This window comes from Gastrolobium bilobum, unplaced genomic scaffold (genome assembly GCF_033153095.1).
Source record: "Gastrolobium bilobum isolate Gb01-03AN ecotype WA unplaced genomic scaffold, APGP_CSIRO_Gbil_v1 utg2833, whole genome shotgun sequence".
In the NCBI taxonomy this organism is placed as follows: Eukaryota; Viridiplantae; Streptophyta; class Magnoliopsida; order Fabales; family Fabaceae; genus Gastrolobium; species Gastrolobium bilobum.
Genome location: NW_026899149.1, coordinates 143,689 through 165,957, shown reverse-complemented (window position 1 = coordinate 165,957; position 22,269 = coordinate 143,689). Strand labels below are relative to the sequence as shown.

Sequence of the window (22,269 nt, the reverse complement as noted above, 5' to 3'; positions counted from 1 at the left end):
ACAAAGCAATTTCAATAGTGAATGGTCAGTCATCAAAAGTTGTTTCACCTCATGTTGGAGCATCAGAAAGAACAGGCAAAGTGGCTGCTAAGGTTGAACCTGAACCAAAGTATGGTGTTGGGAAGCAACACTTGGAGCAACAAGATAAGAAAAAACTAGATCTTAATGACACTTTCACTGAGTACATTCAACGTGCTAAGTACAGAATCAGAACCGTGTCAAATGTTGGTCGGGGTCAGAGCAACTCTGCACCAGATGAGGATAATGGTACTAGTGGTCCTAAAAATATGGAAAACCAAAATGACCAATTTTCGGAATTTATTCGGCATGGTAAGAAGAAGTTTAGAACTACATCAAATATTGGAAAGACTAGTTCCTTGAAAAGAGGGTAAGATCCTGAACATTGAACCAAGGAACTTCATGAAGAATGTTGATCATTACTAATGTTGGTTACTTGATGTTGTTCAAATTGTTTGGGAATCAAATTTGTTTTTGAGGGGAGTGGATTGAAAAATAAGGCCCTACAAGGGTTTTCACTTTGCAAGCAGACATGTTGTTTATATATTTTCTTCTATCTGCCTATCCTATTGAAATTGGAAAGCATGATAGAAACTATATTAAGGAGAATAGTTTGTATTTAATGCTTTTAAAAGATTATGATGATTTCTTTGCATGAAATATTTGTTGAGATCTTAACATTTATCAATATTTATGTTTTAATCCCCTCGCTGCTTCCCACTGTCTTTCTTATACTTGAATTTATTGTGTTATGAATTTGATTTTTATTATGAAAATTTATTAGATAAAATAGTACTGATCTTAATTTAATTGAGATTTAATTATAAGAAAATCATAACCCGTGTATTGAAAGGTCATTACCCGTGTATAGAAAGTAAGCCTTCAATGTCTACTCCAATCTGTCAGTGCTGCCAGAAATTTAGCAAAATAGAAAGTTATGCATAAGCAGCATTTCACAATATCACTCAAATCTTATGGTAATTTGTTGCATTCAACCATGATAAGAATATTTTTCTGTGGAAATGTTGAACAATATCAGTCGAAGGCCAGAACTTACATATTCTAAGACCTTGGACATTTTATATATAGACCTATATCTTGGGCATTTTTACGAAAATTTGAAAGACAGAAACAAAATCTCTAAAATATCATGTAATTTTTTTTTAATTCCAAAATAACGTTTTTTGAAGTTACAAAAGATAACTCTATACGTGGGGGCGAGAGTATGTGTTCGAATCTCTCCAGTACCACATTTGGGAGGGATTTAAAGCCTTAATCCTGGACCCGTCCCGAATCGGATTAGTTGCAAAGCAATGAACCGATTGAAATATTTAAAAAGAAAAAAAGAAAAAAGATAACTCTATACGTGGAGATTTGGTGGACAGGATCACCAAAATTTAGTGATCCCCTTTGTATTTCCATTAAAAAAATTTCACTTTACTCATTTCTTTCATTTTATATTTCTATTTATGTCCCACATTTTTTAAAGGGGGATCACTAAATTTTGGTGGTTCTGATCCACCAAAACTTTTCTCCCATATATGAAAGGAAAAACACTCTTAAAAGAGAGATAAATTATTTTACTTATCATTTTTTTTTGTCTACCTTTATTTACCATTCTCTAACACTATTAGATCAGAATCTTAAGAGGAGAGAGAAAAATAAAGATTGGTTAAGATTTTGATTTAATGATATTTTAGAATGGTAGGTAAAAATAGACGAAAACAAATATGTAGATATACTTAGAGATGTGCAAAAAAACTGATTCACTTGTCCTGCCCTTGATCTGACCTTGACCTGACCCATAAATACCTATTTTATTTTTTGAACTGGGTTTAAATATTGACCCACTTTTATTTGGGCCAGCTTTAGATCTGACTTGTTTTAATAATGACTCATTGACCCAAAACTTGACCCATACACATTATGTGAAAAAAAATCACAATTACATTAAAAGAAAAGTTTTAACGTAAAACAATTACGTCAAATTTTTTACGGAAAATATTTACATCAAAATTTTTTGACGAAAAATTTTTCCATCAAAATTTGTGACTAAAAACATTACTGTAAAAAAAGTTGACGGAAAAAAAATTTTGTCAAATTTTTTTACGGAATCTAAATTTTGTCAAAATATTTCACAAAAAAACATATTCATTAAAATTTTTGACTAAACACATTTCCATCGACATTTTCTGAAGGAAAAGAATTTCATCAAAATTCTTTACAGAATTCAAATTTCGGCGAAAGTTTTCAACGAAAACATTTTCGTTAAACTTTTTGACAAAAAAAAATTTTCGTCGAAACTTTTAGTGAAACACATTTCCATCGAAAATTTTTGACTAAATATTTTCATCAAGTTTTTTGATAAAAAATATTTCCATCAAAAATTTTAACGGAACACATTTCTGTCAAAAAAATTTGACAAAAAATATTTTGATAAAAAATCTTGACGAAAAAAATATTCTGTCAAAATTCTTTAGAGAATCTAAATTTCGTCGAAAGTTTCGAATGAAACATTTCTCTCAAAACAATTTCCGTCGAAATTTTCGTCAGAACACATTCCTATCGAAATTTTGAACGAAAAATATTCCATCAAAATTTTTGACGGAATTCTTTTTTTGTTTAAAACATTTGATGGGGGAAACATTTCCGTCAAAACTTTTGACGGAAACTAAATTTTGATAGAAATTTTAGTTTCGTAAAAAATTTCATTAGAGAAAAAATTCCGTCGCTTTTCAACAAAAAGTATTCCGACGAAAAAATAATTTTGTGAAGAAATTTTTGTCGTTTGTAACGTAAAAATTTTGACAAAATTTTGTGACGAAACCAAGTCAAAAACGGGTCAGGTCGGATTTGACCCATTTCAGAAACTAAGTCAAACCCACTTCAGAAACCAAGTCAGGTCAGATCCGATCCGGTTCTGAACTAGTTCAAAAAAATCCAAACCAAGTCAGACCTGACTTGGATCAAATTAAAGTAGGTTGGGTCAAAATACCTGACCTATAAAAACCAAGTTAGGTCGAGTCGGCACAAAACCTGACCCGACTTGACCCATGCACACCCTATATATAATAACCTATCCCCTTAAAAAATGCAAATACCATTTAGAGTCATTGATTGTGTTGATATGACTAATAATGTCTCGTGCTCCATGTGCTCAGTCTCTCAAAGTTAAGGTTTATGACTCCTACATAATGCTAAGTTAAGGCTTATGACTCGTACATAATGCTAGACTCAATGATCCCAATTACAACTATCAATTTCCAGTCTCATTGGTTTGGACGCGCAACAAGCAACAATTATAGCCCAATGAATAAGGGCGAACGATTTAGATTTTATTATCAAGCATACATAAGTTGCAAAGTTATACTAAAACTGAACTACGGTTAGCTGTTGAAATAAGAAGAATATTGTAGTAAATTTCAACTGATTCATTTATTCAATAAACTTTATTTAATAGAGTGGAGTGTAATTTTACCTATAGGTATTTAATATAATTTGCTAAAAAGTTATTGTGCTATGCCTATTAGTGAACCAATTCAGAAACTCATGTCACCTTAGACGTCATAGTCACATTCAGTTTTTCCTTAACCGTGATAAAATGAAATTTGAAGAGAAATGAGATAGACAAAGGATTTGTAATTCAATTAAAATTAATATGAAACTTAAATGGTTGCACCTTTAACCGATGTTTTAAAAATTGGATTGAATTAGCACATTTAATTTGTATAAATCGTGCGATTATGTTTCTTATTAAAATATTATTAAGTTCAATCACAGTTTAAAATATTATTAAGTTCAATCACAGTTCAATCCATTAAATTAATTAATTATCACTTGAAAATTTTGTTGGTCCAATCTTTGCTTTAATTTTAAAGCAGTAAAATAAAGAAAAAATGACACTATTTTTTTTTTACGGAAAAATGCATTATATCGATATTCATTAAGGAGAACCAACACTATTTATTTTCTTAATTTGATAAATATGTAGAATTAATCAAAATTAATTTATTACTATTAATATTCTTATCATTCTTTTATTTCTTAAATAATATAAGAAAATTTTTATTTTTTTCATCACAAAATATCTGAATAATAATAAAATAGTTTCATTTCATTTTACATTAGGACATTCTATTCCATTTCTCCGTGGTTTCTGATTCACAAATAAATTTGTCCAATAAAGCATCATTATGATAATTATTACAAAGAAATATAGTTTCTTATATTACATGAGACAAAATTATCTCATATATATATATATATATATATATATATATATATAAATAGGACCTACTAAGGAGAAGAGAGATAATAAAAATTAAAAATAAATAAATCCCATCTACTTTGGCAGATCCATAATTTTTTATAATAATAATTTTAAAAATGTAAGTATATATTATTAAGATTAATAGGAGATACGTTACTGACTGTTACAGATATTTCTAAGAGAGAATAATTATTAGTACTAATAGCTTATTATTATTAAAAAATATTATTTTATGTATAAAATAATCAAAAAATTAAAATTTAGGGAGGGACGCCAATGTTAACCCCTCTCTCAGGTTACCTCTATCATTTTGTGTACATAAAATAATTTTATCTTATATAATATCAGAAACTATATATTTCCATTAACATTTATCTTTCTAGAGTTGTTGAATGCTTACAAAATTATGACTCCTATGTGTTTTGGAATTAATAGTCAAAAATAGCATGCATCATACACCGTACTGCCATTTTGACATATATTTGCTAAGTGCGTCTATTACTTAATAATCATTACTAATTATTAATAAAAATTTTGTTCAATATAAAATTCAAAATTGTTGGCTTAGTATATATGTATTTTTTTTTAGAGTTGAAGAATTAAAAAGAAAAACTTTGCTTGTAAAGAGATCTCATATTTTTTTAACGTAAGACTAATTTTTGCCTCAAAGTATGTTTGGCAAGTTATTTTAAAATTAATTAATATTTCATTCATTATATAATATACTTATTCACAAGTATAAAAATACAGAAAAATATTTCTGCATTTACTCCCAAAATGACGTCATTTTGAGATTGAAAAATTAAAAAATTATAATTATAAAGACTATAATAACCCTGAAATAATTAAAATTACAAAAATACTATAATTTCTGCCCCAAAACAACGTTGTATTGGGCTTACTGCAGATAACTTATCTGCAATGACCGCAGAAAAACGAACCTATAAAAATATCATAAAAGTTTATGTAAACATATTGATACTCAACGACTCTGAAGCACAGACACAGTTTTTTTGGGGGAAAAGGTGTGTCGGACACGTGTTGAACATCGACACGTTCAGACACGCGTCCGACACCTACACATTTCGACACGCGTCCGACACGTGGTCAATTTTTTAGGACACGTTGACTAGGGGACACGCGATTTTGACCGAATTCGACATGCGGTCAACGTATTTGGACACATTTTGATATTTTTTGTAAAAATAAAAAAATTACAATTTACACAAAAAGGAAAAATATTTAATAAAAATTAAAAAATTTAGAACCCTATGTTTTGTCTTCACGCTGGACGGTGGAGGCTGCTACTCCTTCTCTTCTTCGGACGCTGCTACTCCTTCTCTTCTTCGTCATCTCCGTCGCCTCTCGCCTCATCTCTGCTTGATATAACACCCTACCCATGTACCTTAAACTCATGCCTATAATTGAATGTAGCATTTTTTTTATACTGAAAATAATCTTTATCTTTCTTGCTTTCTGAAATACAAGTGCTAGAGAAAAGCTCTCGTTGGATTTTGCATCTGAGAAGTTTAAAATGGCTTTTCGAAGAAACAAAGAACCATGGGCACAATTCTGCGGGCGAAGGACATGTGTCGGTCGCATTAAAAAGGTTTACAACAAGCTAACGCCACATGCGATTTTCAAACTTTACGTTATCTTGTTTTTTTTAGTACATTTACATTATCTTGTTTAGTTTTTGTATTACTGTATTAGGCTTTGTAGTGGAAGATATTTTGGAGGGCCGTGGATTGATGGCGTATAGATTTCAAACTTATGCTTTCAACTATATCAAGCCAGGCACCAGGAACAGAAAGTACAAACTATTTTGCTTGGGAGCATATAAGTTACTCTTGGAATGTTCTATTATTTTTCTTAATATTTGTGCTATGAAATTTGAATATTTGATTAATTATATGATTTATTATGAGTTGCTATATGTATTAAATGTAAACTATATTATATATATTAAAATTATTATTTAATATCAAAATGTATCCCAGCATGTCAAAATTTAGCATTTTTTATAATTAACGTGTCGGAGTGTCGTGTCGTTTCGTGTCCCGTGTTGGTGTCGGTGCATTATAGCTCAACGACATAAAAGATGTGGGCACATGCAGGAAGGTGACGATGTCACTGAGGGGAACAGTCAACAAACGACCTGCCCCATTTATTAGGAAAGACGAGTCAATTTCAAATTTGCTGTGTATTTTGTACTTTTATCGTCAATCTAAAAATGTGTTATTTATTATGTGAGTTAACATGGCACAACAATAATAATTTGTAAAAAGCTTACCAAAAAAAAAAATTAATTTGTAAAAAAATTAACGCGTGTCAATTTCTTGTTTATGGATTGACACATAACCCAATATGAATTTAAAAATGGATCGACCAAAACACGATTTTCTGTATACAATAACTATAAAAATTGTTGATAAAGTCATGGTTTTTCGTGTTTTTAGGACTAAAATCACAATATTATCTAATCAATAGTATGAAAATTGGACGAGTATAGCTCAAGTTATGTCCAAACTATGAAACCATATTTTTACTACCAAAATAGTGCATTTGCGGGTTTTAAAGCCCGATTGTGACTCAATTTATGTGGATTTCACCTAAAACAAATATTCCTAACCTATTTAAGTTGTTCTTCATGAGTTCTTGATAGATCTTGACACTGGAGGTATAATTTTCACCGGAGAAGCGCATCTTTCATGCTTTTGAGAGCTGGAGATGAGTCGGAGGCAAGATTAGGCTGGGAACGTAGAAGATTCACCACGTCATCACACCATTAATGGAGTTTGGGGAAGCTTTCTTAATTTCTTGTGTTCTTGATTCCACTATGTCAGGCTAGTTTTCTTTTGTAGTTAGGGTTAGATGGAATCCAATCAAAAATTTATGTTACGAATAATCTTTAATGTCAAATTTTCTTTCTATATTGAATGAGTTTATCTTTTTTTCATGCCTCTGAGTTTGATCTTGTAGATTGGTCTAGGGAGAATGTATGATAATAGGGATGTTGGTACATGAATCGTGTGTGGTAAATTCATAACAATTCTTATGATTCTAGGGATAGATACAAGGGTTGTGCAATCTTTATGATTCTTATGTTTAATGTTTATTTTCTTTGTGGAACAATTGAGAAACTATGATTTTTTAAATAGAGTAAAAAATTAGGATATGGACTGAGTCTTAATAAATTCAGAGGAATTGATTTGCGATGTGAAAAGGACGTTCAATTAAAAGTTTTAATTCATAATATAAAAAGAAGATTGAGGAAAATAGAAATCCTAACTACGTTTCTTGATTGTCAAGTTTCTTGCTCATTATCCTTCTGCTTTATGTTTGAATTTAAATTTCATTCAACTAGACCGATTTTTCAACTTAAGTATAAATAGTGAATTAGTGATTGAAATCTAATTCTCGTGCGAATGATACTTTTACCCATTACACTTTATTACTTATATGACGGGTGCATTTGTCGAGTCCGCAACAATTGTCACTTGTTGAAACAACTAAGACTCATGTCATTAGGGGCTAAATAGACTAAATTGGACTTTGGCTTAAATAAACAATATGTATATAAAATATTGGAAAAAGTATTTGTCCTTTTAAAGGACATAGAATTGTGTCATTTTAAGTGAGAGAAAGACACAACCTAGTATTTTTTATTTAAAATTTAAATTAAAACAAAAACACCCACTTTCTCTCTCATGATTTTTATTGCTTGTATCTTTCTCTCTCATAATTTTCATTGCTTGTATCTTTCTCTCTCTCTTAAATATATATTTTTTAAAAAGACAAATACTAAACCCTAAAATATTTTGAGCATGACTTGACATTTTAGTCTAGTGTAAGTTAATTTATAGGCCTAAATTGACTTATATTTAAAAATAAAAAAATCGAGTTTAGACATGTTATTTTGTTCAAGCTTATTAGGTCTTTAAGAATTAGAAAAAAATAAAAGTATTATTATTTAAAAATATTTAAGTAATTATTTTTTTAATAAAAAATATAATATAGACAGCCCAATAAATTTTTAGGTCAGGTTTTTTAAAACGGGACCTATGACGTATTTTCTAATTAAGTTTTTAAAATTTATTTTATTTTATTAAATAAATTAAGGCAAACCTAATTTCAGGTCGTTTGACCTATTTACGCCCTACATGTCATATACTAAAATGTTTATCAACAGTTAATTCTGGACATAAGTTCAAACCGAAAATAGATAAAAGGGAATCTATTGTTAACATGTTGCTGGTAAAAGCTTATGATTGCTAACAGTTAAGCTCTATTAATTTTTCTATTAACTGAAAATTTTCAAATCGGGTTTTTTTTTTTATTCTTGCAATTTAAAATAGGAGAAAACATTCAATTTCAAAAAATATGTTAAGCTTTTACCAGTTAAGTTCAAATTAACTGTTAGAGCTTTAATTTACTGTTCAAACAAAAATATGCTGGTAAAATTAATTTTTCTATTAATTTTTCAATGCTTTGGTTGAAAAAATTTGGTTTAAATATAAGTTGGTATGGTTTTATTTATTATATGACGACTTGTTTTAGAGCTTTTGAGTCAATGACTCGTTGTATGTTGTTTCTTTTTTTTTTTTTTTTTTTAAATTCATTGAAAAAACATGCCTGAAAGTTTTAATATAATTGAATAAGTTTTCTTGAAAAAATATAATGTGAATTTTTTAAAAAAACTAATTTTTATTGCTTTGTCATAATTAAGCTATGAAACGTAACTTTAAAAAAATTAAAACATTATACCATGAAAATTTATTTTTCAAAATATATACACGTCACATTTTTTGTATATTAAACATGATATTATTGTTTTTGACTTTTTCATATTTATCATTATTGGATAATACATTTAATTTTGTTATTTTTTAATTTCCTTTAACTTCTATAAACTCAATAATTTGATATTACATAAGTAATTTAGGCTTTGAAGATGCATTATAATTGCTTTTATCATTTTATTCTCATTGATAATACTTTTTGAACGTATTCATTTAATTTTTTAATATAATTTGAAATAGCAATATCAATTGAATAATTCGAAATTGAACTTGACTATTTTATGAGTTACTGAGAAATACTATATGTTTTGATTTCCAAGTGGTGTATGGAATTTAGTGTGAGATAACCTTTGATTCTCAAACCAAACTAAATACATTAACATTTTTATGAAGAAGTTATTTTCAAAATTTAAGAAAGGAATTCAATTCAACTTTGTCGAGAGATCTCTTTCATAGGAAATGTCAAGCTATTGTTTGCCCCTCGTGATGAACCTGGAAGGGCCGGTTTGTTCTTCAAAAGGTTGAAAGTCTCTAGAAATAAAAAAAAAATGGAAATTCAACATTGGATCCTTTACTTTTAAATTCTTCTTCATTTCTAATTAGTTTTTAAATTTACTTATAATTATAAGTTAACTTTTTAAATTTATATACGTGCATATATTAACTTATAAATTTATAGAATTCATATTACCTTAATCTATTTTTTTTTTATGTATTATATAAGTCCCTGAAAGTAACTAAATTAATTCTATTTTGATAAAATTCAAAATTAATTGATCTACATAAATGAATTTAAGATTAAAGGATAATTTTAAACATTAAGTTGCTTATATATTTATTTTTAATCCAAAATAGCCCAGAAAGGCATGATCTGCACCTGTCACACGAACGTAATACTCCATGCTAAAAAAAATTTGGTGGATAAAATAAAACTAATTTAAAACAAAATAGTAATGCTATAGTTATTCAAGAAAATATTAATATTTCCCCTCAAATAATACGACACTCTTAATTAGAATTATAATGTCATTTATAATAAATTTAAAATTAGTTATAAAATTTTTAAAGAACTATGTATTATAACAAAATAGTTTTAAATAAATATTTTTTACTTCAATTAATTTTAAAAATAATTAATAATGTGATATTATTATCTTAAATTATCATATACCTTAGGCTGTGTAAGACAATCATTCTGTTCTCTGGTACTGTTTCTGAAAAGAAATAATTATTTTCTATTTCTGTGTCTTGGAATAATTTTTGAGAAAAAAAAATATGTTTGATAATATTTTCTATTTTTATTCTGAGAATAAGAATTGTGTTTCATAACATAACAAATAATATAATCAAATATAATTTCTATTAAGCATAATTTTTTTTCAGATTACACTTTCTTTTCCATATAGTATGGTGGTGGCGACGTGGTGGTGGTAATGGTGGCAATGATAGTGGTTGCGGCAGTAGTGGTGGTGGTGATGGCATGGTGGTGGTGGTCACAGTAGTGACAGTAGCGACTGCGACGATGGTGGTGGTAGTGGTGGTGGCGGCGGAGACGATGTGGTGGTGGTGGTGATAGTAGTAGCTGTGACGATGGTGATTGTGTTGACGGCGACGGCGGTAATGATGGCACTGGTGGTTGTGGCAGCGGTGGCAATGGTGGCGGTGGTGAAGGCAATGACAAAGACGATGGTGGTGGTGACGACAGTAGCTGCGACAATAATGGTAATGGCGGTGATGGCCGTGATAATGGTGATATGGCTGTGGTGAAGTAGTGATGGATGGAGGTGGTGGTGATGGTGACATTGTGGTGGTGGTGGTGAAGAATGCATTACAATGACAACGACGACAATGGTAGTGGTGATCGTGTTGGGATGATGGTGGTGGTGATGATGGTAGTAGTGGAGAGTAATTGAGAGAGACAAGTGTTTCTCATTTTGTGCCTTGAAACAAAAAAGTAGAAATTTTTTGATTCTTTTTTTCTATTTTCCAGCACAAAAATTAAATCGGTTCATCTGGAAACCAAAAAATAAATCGATTTTAATAAACGAGTTTCTTATACATTCGTGTCCTCAAGAACAAAAATTAAAAAAGAACTGATTTCGAAAAAGTTATCATGCACCCTAATTATAACTTTGGGGCAATCCAGATTCTTTGGATATTCGCACAATTCGTGCATGGAAAAAGATCAGTACAAGTGTTGGACTAATCCTTAATCAAGTAACATAAAATTATCCAGCTTTGTCCTGAAAAATCCTCTTCAAGATTTGAATCTGTATTCTTTTGAAAGTGTGTCCGTCCTAAGACTATATTGCCAATTGAACAACCTTCGAAATTAATTAGGACAAGTTTTAAATTGTTTAATATTAATCAAAATACAATAATCAATTTATTTGATGATTTTATATAATGTTACGTATATATTTTAAAATTAAAAAAAAAAATCTTAACTAATTAGCAATAAGAGAAACTATAATAAAGAAATAAAAAAGGGAAATAATGATTTGATTCGTAAAATTAGTTTTTACTTACCTTTTGGTGCAAATTGCCTTCTATCATTTATTTCTTCCTTCTTTTTTCCCCTGCCTACCATGTTGTTTAGGGACATATCCTTAGAAATAAGTATCTACTTTATCATGCATGAATGGTTGTGACAAACTAACAAGGCATCTTTCCGGGGCACTTGCAATGTTCCTTCCAAAAAGGGTGAAAGGCCGCTTCTACCTTTTTTGGGTGGTCCATATAGGATTTTGAACCATACACTTCTCTTTGGGTTGCCTACTTATTCTCTATCTGAATGGCTAAGTTCCCAAGGAGTCGGCGCAACTCGCAAGCATATCTATCAAAGTGAGCCATTTTTGTGGGACAGAGAAAAAAAATCTCATGAAATTGGTAAATACTTTCTTGTTAATGTTCTCATTGGTATGCTAAGTTTGGTACTCATGAATAGATAAACATAAACAAAAAACAAAAACAAAAACAGTTAGCAGATAGAACGTAAGCACATGTAGCTATATTTTGACAGTTTCACATGCCGTTCTATGTAGTTTGACCTTTTAAACAAGTCTAAATTTAAGTAAGTAATAAAATATATTTTCTTATTATCAGGCCTACACTTTAGCTAATTACAAAATTTATAACCAAAACGTATTCAAAATGATTTGAATGACTCAATGTAATTTTCTTATTGTATCCAAAAAAAAATATGTAATTTTCTTATTTTAATTTGCAAAAAAGAATGAATCTTTTTCGGTTATTAAAATACTTTATATGAATGATGCATACAAATGGACAATTTGAGCCGGGCACTTAACCCCAAACCAAATGATACTCCGACGCATTTATATAGCTTGAAAACGCTTTAAAAAAAGAAATTAAATTCTAAAGCATAAAGTTTTTGTTCGCTTTACTTACTAATATAGCAAAAGTATCATGTTATAAGTAGGGGTGTAAATGACATTGGTCATACAACTTTGCATAGTATCATGTAAGATAACATATTGTATAAGATAATATTATTCAATATTTGATAATGCACTGTATAATATTAGATAGGATAAAATAAAATATTTTTTATAAAAATACCTTGTAATAAAGATTTATATAATTCTTTGTTGGGGTAGGATATATTTACCATCAACTCTTACAATAAATTTAATCACCGTTAATTTCTGTCAATCTAACGGTTATAATTTATTGTGAATTAATAATTAATTAATTAATAAATGTGACAAAATAAACTATTTTGGTGGTAAGTGAATCCATTCCCTTCTTCCAAATATCTATTAGGATGTCCAAAAAATATAACTATTTTATATTTTCTCGAAAAAATTTAACTTTGCGAGAAAATCAGTGTGCTATCGTCGTCGGCATCTCATTAATGAACTTCATAGCTTCACTTAGGCGATCAGCATTAAGGGTGGCAATATGGGTTGAGCCCGGCAGGTCAACCCGTCAACCCGTCAAAATGGGGCGGGTTGGGTTGAGATTTTTAACCCACCAACCCACCTCAACCCGCCCCGCCTAGAAGTGGGTCAAAACGGGTTCAACCCGCCGGGTTTTAAATTTTTTATTATTTTTTTTATTTTTTTACAATTAGGTAGTATTTCATTAGTACTTAAATTTTTGTGATATTCAATTTTTTTTATCTTAGTATTTTCTAGAAAAAATAAAGAATAACAATTTTATTTATGACAAATGTTATCAATTTATAAATTCCTAAAGAATGTTTGACAAATATTAGTATACATTTAAGATTGAGACTAAAAAAAATATAGAGAAGTGTGAAATAAAATAAAATAATTAAAAAAATTCATAAAATATAATTTATTTTTGAATTTTAATTAAATTTTTTTTAATTGACGGGTTGGTGGGTTGACCCGCCAACCCATCATAAAACGGGGTGGGTTCATTTTTACAACCCATATTTTTTGACTGGTCAACCCCCCGCACCGTTTTTGGCGGGTTGGTGGTGGGACGGGTCAACCCAAATTGCCACCCCCTAACCAGCACGACCCAAAAGATCAACCATGGAAGCATAATGCTCTGCTCCTGGATCAAACCCAAAATCCTTGCTTATTCTATAAAAGAGATTGATTCCATGATCCACAATTCCCGAATGACTACAAGCATAAAGCACAACAAGAAAGGTTATGTCATCAGGCACTAGAGCCACTTTCCTCATCTCATAAAAAACCCGGAGAGCATTTTCACCACGTCCATGCATGCCATAGCCTACGATTAAAGACGTCCAAGAGATAACATTTCTCTCTGGCATGCTGTCAAAAACAATTTGAGCCGTATCTACATCTCCAGATTTGGAATACATGTCTATGAGACAATTAGCCACAAACAGAATGACAAAATCATAACAATTGCACAACACATAAGCATGAATTTGCCTACCAAACCTCAATGCTACCAAATGAGCACAAGCTAAGGACACGTGATAAAGTAAAATCATTAGGCTTAACAGAGTTATCCACTTTGAACATCTCGGAATCATCAAACACCTTGCGTGCATCACAGAGAGCACCACATTTCCCATACATGGCCACCACCACATTATTGGAATCAAACCTAGATCGAAAAACGACAGCTTGGAGGGATAGATGAAGGGCAAGCCTTATTAGTTGATTCCACAACAAAACGGATGATGGGGATGGATGGAGGCGCTCGAGAAGCGAAATGGCGTGGAGAGTGGAATTGCATAATATGTAAGTAGCGATGAAGTTATGACTGCAACTATCTTCGTGTTCTTGATGCAGGCAAAATAGTTATCGGAAAAGGTTTTGGTGGTTGAAGACCTACGATGCACGGACACGGAATACGGGACACGACGCGCCGATACGTTAATTCTAAAAAATATGATATTTCGACACGTTGGGACGCGTTTTGATATTAAATAAAAAATTTAATATATATAATATAATTTATATTTAATACATATAAGAGTCCATAATAAGTCATATAACCAATCAAATATTTAAATTTCATAACATAAATATAAATATAAATAATTTTTCGTACTTTGTTAATTTTTCATGTCAAATTTCATAATAGAAGAAAATTAATTTATAAATTATTTCTTTTATATTTAGTTAACAAAATAAAATTAAGATTAAAAAAAAAACGTGTCTGAGCGTGTCCGAGCGTTGACCGCGTGTCGGAAAAAGTTGACTGCATGTCGGAACGTGTCGGAGAGTTGACCGCGTGTCTCCAAATGTTGACCGCGTGTCGGACGCGTGTCCAAGCGTGTCCGTGTCAGACACGTATCCGATACGCAAATTTTAAAAAAATTTGCGTGTCCGTGCTTTCCAGTTGAAGACTAATCCGAGGAGAGAGAGGCATTCTCTTGATCCTACTTTTTTTTCAAGAATTTGCTTGTAACAGGTTTAAATCCTGACCCAAGCAAATCCTTGAAAGTTCAATTGTCAACTGAGCTACCCTCTGGAGTTACATATACATCATTTTAACATATTAAAGAATTCTATTGTATAATTTTAATTATACAATAATCATATCAAATAATTAAAAATATCATAAAATATAATTTAAATTTATATTATTAGATTTTATACATTACACCAAATTGCCCGTAAGTGCTCGTTGGCAACATAAAGGAATGGTTCGAAGGAATATACCATTTAGGCAAACCTTTTTGCTGTTACACTACAATAAAGTTAGTAGGGTCCAAACATTAACTCCGGTCCATCATCCTACGACGGAAATTCCTCAAACACTCAACAAGGTACCGCATTCCACTTTGTGCAAAGATGGGAGATCACATGGTCATCTTTGGGCCACACCAAATCATCTAGTCCAATATATTTGATCGTAGCAATAACAATTTAGTATCTTAAATGATGAAGGAAGAAAGTAATCGATAACAAATATTAGATACAATCTTAGCATTTAATTTTACTTTCATTTAATAGTTTTATTTTATTAGTCGTGTGAATGATTTGATATAAGCGACTATAAAATTGAATATAAGATTTATTATTATTTATTGTCTAAAATCCATCCCGATTTCCTAATTACTTGAATAAAAAGTAATAATATTTGAGTGTTTTAAATAGAAAAAGTTGACGGAATTTTTTTTATAAAATATCTAAAATTGCAAATTAACCATAATCATATGTTCTAGAAGTAAAAGTGCAAGTAAGGCTAATTCTTAAAACGCGATCAGAATGCAAGAATCTATATCTAGTTTTTACTAATTAGAAATGTGGATCATGGTAGATATTAATGTAATTGTTTTGAGTAAAGAAAAAAGAATCCCAACATCGATGCCACGTTACATGAAGAACACAAACACCAACTGTACGGAGTTGGCACACAAACACAAAAGAAGAAACAAAAGCAACATATTTTTATTAAATCCCTCTCCTTCATAAACCCTTCTCTGCATGTGAATTGTGAACTCAAAAAAAGAAAAAGTAAAAACCCATTGCAAACCTCTCTCTCTCTCTTTCTCTGTGACTCTGTGTGTCTCTGTGTCTCTGTGTTTTGATCTCAAATTTTGCCACCAACACCATGGCGGCTGTCCCAGTATCGCGAACTGATCCACCAACAATGATGCCACTGCAACCGGCGCCGCCTATGCTGGTCTCCGATTCATTCGCCAAGGATGCCATTCTCGCCTGGTTCCAAAGCGAGTTTGCTGCATCCAACGCCATCATCGACGCCCTCTGCGGCCACCTCGGTCACATCTCCACCACATCCTCCGACTACGACTCCGTCTTCGTCGCCATTCACCGCCGGCGGCTCAACTGGATCCCCGTTATCCAGATGCAGAAGTATCACTCCATAGCCGACGTGACTCTCGAGCTACGCAAGGTTGCAGAGAAGAAAACGGAGCCCGAAGGTGCGAGGAAAAGTGAGAGTGTCGAGAGTAGTCTCGATGAGAAAGCGGAAATGAATAAGGAAGTGGTGGAAAGGGTCGGAAATGGCGGTGACGGAGCTGAGGCGGAGCCGCCGGAGGAGTATGATTCGCCGGACAGTGAGATTACTGATTCAGGTAATAAATTGAAAAGTGGTTTTCTTTTCTCTGTTTTCAACCTCATTCATGATTCGAGTTTTAAGCTTTAAGCTTCATTATTGTCTTTGATATTATTTCATTTGAAAAGGAATTGAAGGAGATTCTGAAATTCAATTTTCAGAAGTACAAAAAAATTTCTTTTGTTTTTATTTATTGGATATTAAAAAATATTATTATTTTTTTGGTGTGTTATATATAATCTAAAGGATGAAACTTTTCTGTGTACCTCTTGAAAGGAGCAAACTTTTTTGTTTTTTAATTTTTTTTGTGTATTCGAGTTTGGTAAAACAATTATATCAGAAAAAAATTTATCTTTTTTTCCCAGTTATATCGCAAAGAAATCGAACCAACAAATACTTGGCATGAGAATTAGTTTTATAAATTGTTTATGCATTTTCTTCTTTGCAGTCAAATTTCTGTTGCGCAATGGTAGACCGCAGACGTCGTTCAACGTTTTGATCCATTTAATTTTTTTTTTAATACATTTAATTTCCAATACTCTATTTAATTTCCATTTATTTATTTAAAATGGTTTGGTTACTTTTGATTTTATATAAAAAGCGATGATATTAAAATAAGGGGGTGTTTGTTAGGAGAATTTTTTTGAGATTCTCGGGAAAGTAATAGTAGTAATCTTATTTACCCACATTGGTTTATGAAGCAAAAAAATTGGGAATCTTATTTTTTCTGGATTTCGTTTTGTGTATAATTTTCTTCTAAAATGCCATTCAAGAATGGTATTCTTGAAATCTCAGGTGTTAGGAATATTTTACATTTTTTTGAAACAAAATATTTTGACCTATCAAACAGCATTTTGGTAATATTTCCAAAAAAGTGATTTTTTTATTATATTCTTGAGAATCATGATTCTCGGGTATAAAATTTTTTTTTCTCTACCAAATATTTCCTAAGAGTTTAATGTTATAATTTTTTTTTTTTTTTGCTATCCCACTAATCTTTTTATTTTTTTTTGTAAGGAGACTTATTTATTTTTATGTAAATGTGTAAGTAAAAAAAATTTCTGTTGTAAAACAGAAATATTTTTACTTAAAGTAATTGCATGCAGAGAATATGGTTGATATATTGTTTTCAACGTATTTTTTATTTTGGAGCAAGGTTTGGGTGCATTTGGTGGAAACAGTGATCATTTTGTCATTGTTGACCAAAAAAATTATCAGACTGTCACGTCAACAGTAAATTTTGTCAAAATACCACGTGACATATTTCTCTACACTGTGTAGTGAAATATGTGTGCAAATAATTCGCTACACAGTGTAGCGAAATATGCCACGTCAAAACCAAAAATGTCACGTGTTAAAATTGTAGAAATTCGCTACTTTACCAAAAATGCCATGTGTCAAAATTGAAAAAATTTGCTATATAAGGTAGCGAATTTCTACCATTTTGACACGTGACATTTTTGGTTCTGACGTGGCATATTTTACTACACTGTGTAGCGAATTATTTGCACACATATTTCGCTACACAGTGTAGCGAAATATGCCACGTGTCATTTTGACAAAATTTACTATTGGCGTGACATTCTGATAATTTGTCTGGGTTGACACTTTAGTCACTAGTCACTGTTCGCATTCGGTGTTACGGTTAGTTGGGGGAACAGCGGATACCACAACGTTTGATGAAGGAGACATCTAGAAATGTGTGCAATGATTTTTATTACAGGCGGCGGAACCATCAGAGCCTTTGTTGTTGACATCACGTGAGTGGTTCGATCTAATGGTAGCGTACCACGTGCTGGTTCGGGTTTGAATGAGTGTGGGTAGTTGGGTTTTGACAAATTTCGGGTGCTAATCCCTATGAAAAGACCCTGTTGAGTTTCAACCTGTCCAAGTTCGCGGGTCAACTCTGTCCTGTTCCCACTTAATGGGTGAAGGATCCGATGAATTGGTTTGTGGTTAGGACTTGGGAAAGTAGAAAAGTGAACAATGTTCAGATAAATGAAAACAAAACATGCAATGGCCTGCCAAGTTTGTGTCTATTAAATGGACTTTGGGGTTGGGACATTGGTATTGGTAACAAGTGTTTAATGGTGAATTTCAAGTTAACTTTGTTAACTCATCTAATGGTAATTTAACAATGCTTGGTGTTCAGTTTGATAACCAAAGGCTTGTAGTTAAAGTAACCATGGAATTCCCTTTCTTTCTAAGTATAAATTTAAATAATCAAATTTCTTTTAGCTCAATTGGGCGGTGACAACCCAGGATGTGTGTAATATAATTTAATAATGAAAGAGAGAAAATCATTGCTTTCTACTTGTGAGTACAATGATTTAGATTTTAGATAGAATTGTGTTGCATTTGAATTTGATATGTCAATTCACTCCCCTTCTTTTGCTTAGTGTTGAAGTTTGCATGGATTTTTTTTTGGACTGGTGAGCAGGATCTCAAGAAATGCACCCTACTTTGATGAACATTATTAATATATGTTCCAATCATGAAGAATGTGAAGGACGTTCTTCACAGATAAAGTTGACAAAAGGTTTCGCAGCAAAGGAATCAGTGAAGGGGCATATGGCAAGTTTTTTCCGTCACAAACTCAATACACTCTTTTTAATAAAGAAGCCTGGATTCATAAAGATGATATCACTAGTTTTTGTAATAAGAAGCAACTGGATATTGCTGATTGATAGATGGTTGCAATTAGCAGGTGAATGTTGTGAAAGGATTGAAGTTATATGAGGACATTTTCTCTGAATCAGAAATCTTCAAGCTGACTGATTTTGTGAATGAGATCCATGCTGCTGGCCAGAATGGGGAACTCTCAAGTAAGTCACCATTTACTCTTTCTTTCCCCATTTGGGTATTCTCATGTTTAATCTCTTTATTTCATTGCAAATTTCTACGTTTTCAATTGTCTTGGCATCTGCCATCACAAATGAAATATCAAGACCATATATGGCAGCTACACTTTATTTGTGGTCCAATGGTTTAATGTCCTGCCCTCAATGTAGGGACCACGGACTTACACAATGGACAGCAAAGTTATTTTAATTTATTTCATAAATCAATATAGTACATGAAGTATCAGGCTCTATATTATTCTTAATAATGAATCGAGTGTTTTAGGACTTAAAAACTGCTATCTTTCTTGACCCTGTTGTGACTGTATGTCTGTATTTCTTCACTGTATTCGTTTTGACTTCTTTTGTTGCCAATCACAAGACAGGTTTAGACAGAGATAATGATTAGTGCAAGCTGTCCTATTCTCTATAGTCTTTAACATACTAAGTCTTCTTGAATAAATGTAGGTGGAACTTTTATACTGTTCAACAAACAGATGAAGGGGAACAAGAGAGAGCTGATTCAGCTGGGTGTTCCAATATTTGGACAGATAAAGGACGATGACAATAGTAAGAAGAAATGTTTAAAAGGAAGATTTCATAATTTGATAGTCTTTCTTCACATTAACAAAACTGTAATTTGGTTCTTCTAATCCCAGATACTGCAAAAATGACTCTAAACGACAAGGATAGTAAGAAATTCTGTTTTTCTTTATCCATTTTTGTTTACAGGCAATATAGAGCCTATTCCAGCACTTCTCCACAGTGTCATTGATCACCTTATTCAATGGAAATTAATTCCAGAGTACAAAAAGCCAAATGGTTGTATCATCAACTTTTTTGAAGAGGTAAATATTTCATGCTTTCCTGATTACTTCCCTTATCCTATATTAGTCAAATCTCAGAAAGTCTGAGCATTTTTTTGTGCAATGGAGTAACCCTTTAGTAAAGTTTATACAATTTTGTAATTTGTAGGGGGAATTTTCTCAACCATTCCTGAAACCACCGCATTTGGATCAACCTCTATCCACCCTTGTTCTCTCTGAATCAACTATGGCTTTTGGGCGTATCCTTATGAGTGAAAATGATGGGAACTACAAGGGGCCACTTATGCTCTCATTGAAGAAGGGGTATAAATTAAACAACTCATACTCTTTGCAGTCCTACTCTTCCATTTATTTTTAAGATTCTAGTCACATTGCTGGATACAAAGGAAGAATATCTTCGACATTTATTGGACAGCATGTAAGTGAATCATGTGAAATGCAACTATACAAGGTTTTTAGAGGATGGAACTATGTGTTCATTAGTGCCACCCATATTATTCGGTTAGGTTGCTTCTCTCCTTTTCCTTTTCCATTTTTCTTGAGCTATAGAAACTTACAGACACTTTAGGGGACCAAAACAGATTGTTTCTCTGTCCAGGAAATATCAATTGCTAGATTGCAGAAGTGACACCTAGTTCCAAATTTCCAGTATTTGCAAAAGATCCTATTAGAAGTCTCCATTTTGATCCTGGAAAGCTAATATTTTACATATTTATCTTTTTCTCCTTATGGTGGCTAACTTCTCCTTGTTGAATAATCATTAAGTTCTTCAACATTAAAAATCTGCAAGTTTCCCGACATTTTCTTAAGGAATGCTGGATATGGGTATGGTGATTCGACAAGTAGCTTCAGGCCATTTCAGGGGCTGTATCAATGTATACTGATAGAATTGGCACCTAAATTGACATGTCTTAGGAAAGTAATGATTGTTTTCCATGTCTAGCATTTAACCCAAACTATTATTATTAATAATATATTTCACATTTCTTCAATTGTTTTCTTGTGGTATGCAAAATTATAGTATTTTACAGCACATGATTAGATGATGAAACACCTTGCAGGTCTCTTTTAGTGATGAGAGGAAACAGTGCTGACATGGCAAGGCACGTAATGTGTCCATCCCCTAACAGAAGGGTGAGCATCACCTTCTTTATAGTGAGGCCAGAATCCAACCAATGCCAATCGCCAACTCCTGCCATGACATCTGCAATGACTCTTTGGCAACCTGGTATTGCTAGCCCGTTTGCTTTGCCAAATGGAGCTCTAAGTGGCTATGAGGCTATGGATATGATGCCTAAATGGGGGATATTTCGTGCTCCAATGGTCATGCTAACCCCTATGCGCCCTATGGCACTGAACCCCGGCAAACTTCCTCGAGTTGGGACTGGAGTTTTCTTGCCTTGGAAGGGGCCATCTAGAAAACCTGCAAGGCATCTTCCCCCGCGTGCCCAAAAAGGAAGGCTTATGGCATTACCTTCCCCAGTTGAATCACAAATGGGAGAGTCCACTTCTGAACCAAGCATTACTGTTGAAGGATAGGTACGATCAGTCCCGAAGCAGCCTTGGGTTTAAAGAAATGTGAATGAAGCAATGAGGTTTTCAAGCCTCAGTTATTTGCTCTGGACTGGAGTATTTTATTTTGTTGTACAAACGGGCCCAAGTGCTGCTAGAAGTGTTTGTTTCATTCTTTTTTTTTTCACCTTTTCCCTTTTACTTTCTTTTAGATAGATAACTCTGATCCCATATTTTGTCTTTTAGATAGATAACTTAGAATCTAGTGTTCACAATAGCTTAGTGTGGGTTCCAATCAGCTTAAGGACCTTGGAGAAGTCTAGATTCCGAGTTTGAAGAATGTGAATTATATCGGAGGGCAGAATTTTGTAAGAATGGTCATTTATATTTTCATTTTAGACAAATCAAATCATCATGAGGATGCATGGGTATGATCATCATCCACTTAATTTGCCATTGTTATATGCAAGGATCAGTCTTTCTTGTGGAATATTTTGATT

The 22,269-nt window shown here is 32.0% G+C and overlaps 1 protein-coding gene across 2 annotated transcripts; it reads left to right on the top strand.

The window, feature by feature from the left end:
* Window positions 1–15,978: 15,978 nt before the first annotated feature.
* LOC133287727 (RNA demethylase ALKBH10B-like) lies at window positions 15,979–22,219 on the top strand. Of its 2 annotated transcripts, none has more exons than XM_061485392.1 (7): window positions 15,979–16,609; window positions 19,031–19,164; window positions 19,298–19,415; window positions 19,899–20,000; window positions 20,163–20,278; window positions 20,406–20,560; window positions 21,319–22,219. In XM_061485392.1, the coding sequence occupies exons 1-7, from the start codon at window positions 16,126–16,128 to the stop codon at window positions 21,794–21,796; spliced, it is 1,587 nt and encodes a 528-aa protein (XP_061341376.1). In that variant the 5' UTR covers window positions 15,979–16,125; the 3' UTR covers window positions 21,797–22,219. The 2 variants fall into 2 exon arrangements, with proteins under 2 accessions (XP_061341376.1, XP_061341377.1); XM_061485393.1 differs by having other exon boundaries at window positions 19,028–19,164; window positions 19,899–20,012.
* The last annotated feature ends 50 nt before the right edge of the window (window positions 22,220–22,269 follow it).

Bases quoted from the DNA above. Each gene is read 5' to 3' on its own strand.
- LOC133287727 (XM_061485393.1), top strand. From the start codon at position 16,126: ATGGCGGCTGTCCCAGTATCGCGAACTGATCCACCAACAATGATGCCA. The intron at 19,165-19,297 runs GCAAGTTTTTTC...TGCAATTAGCAG, and splicing joins AATCAGTGAAGGGGCATATG to GTGAATGTTGTGAAAGGATT. The intron at 20,013-20,162 runs GTTTAAAAGGAA...TTTTGTTTACAG, and splicing joins TGACAATAGTAAGAAGAAAT to GCAATATAGAGCCTATTCCA.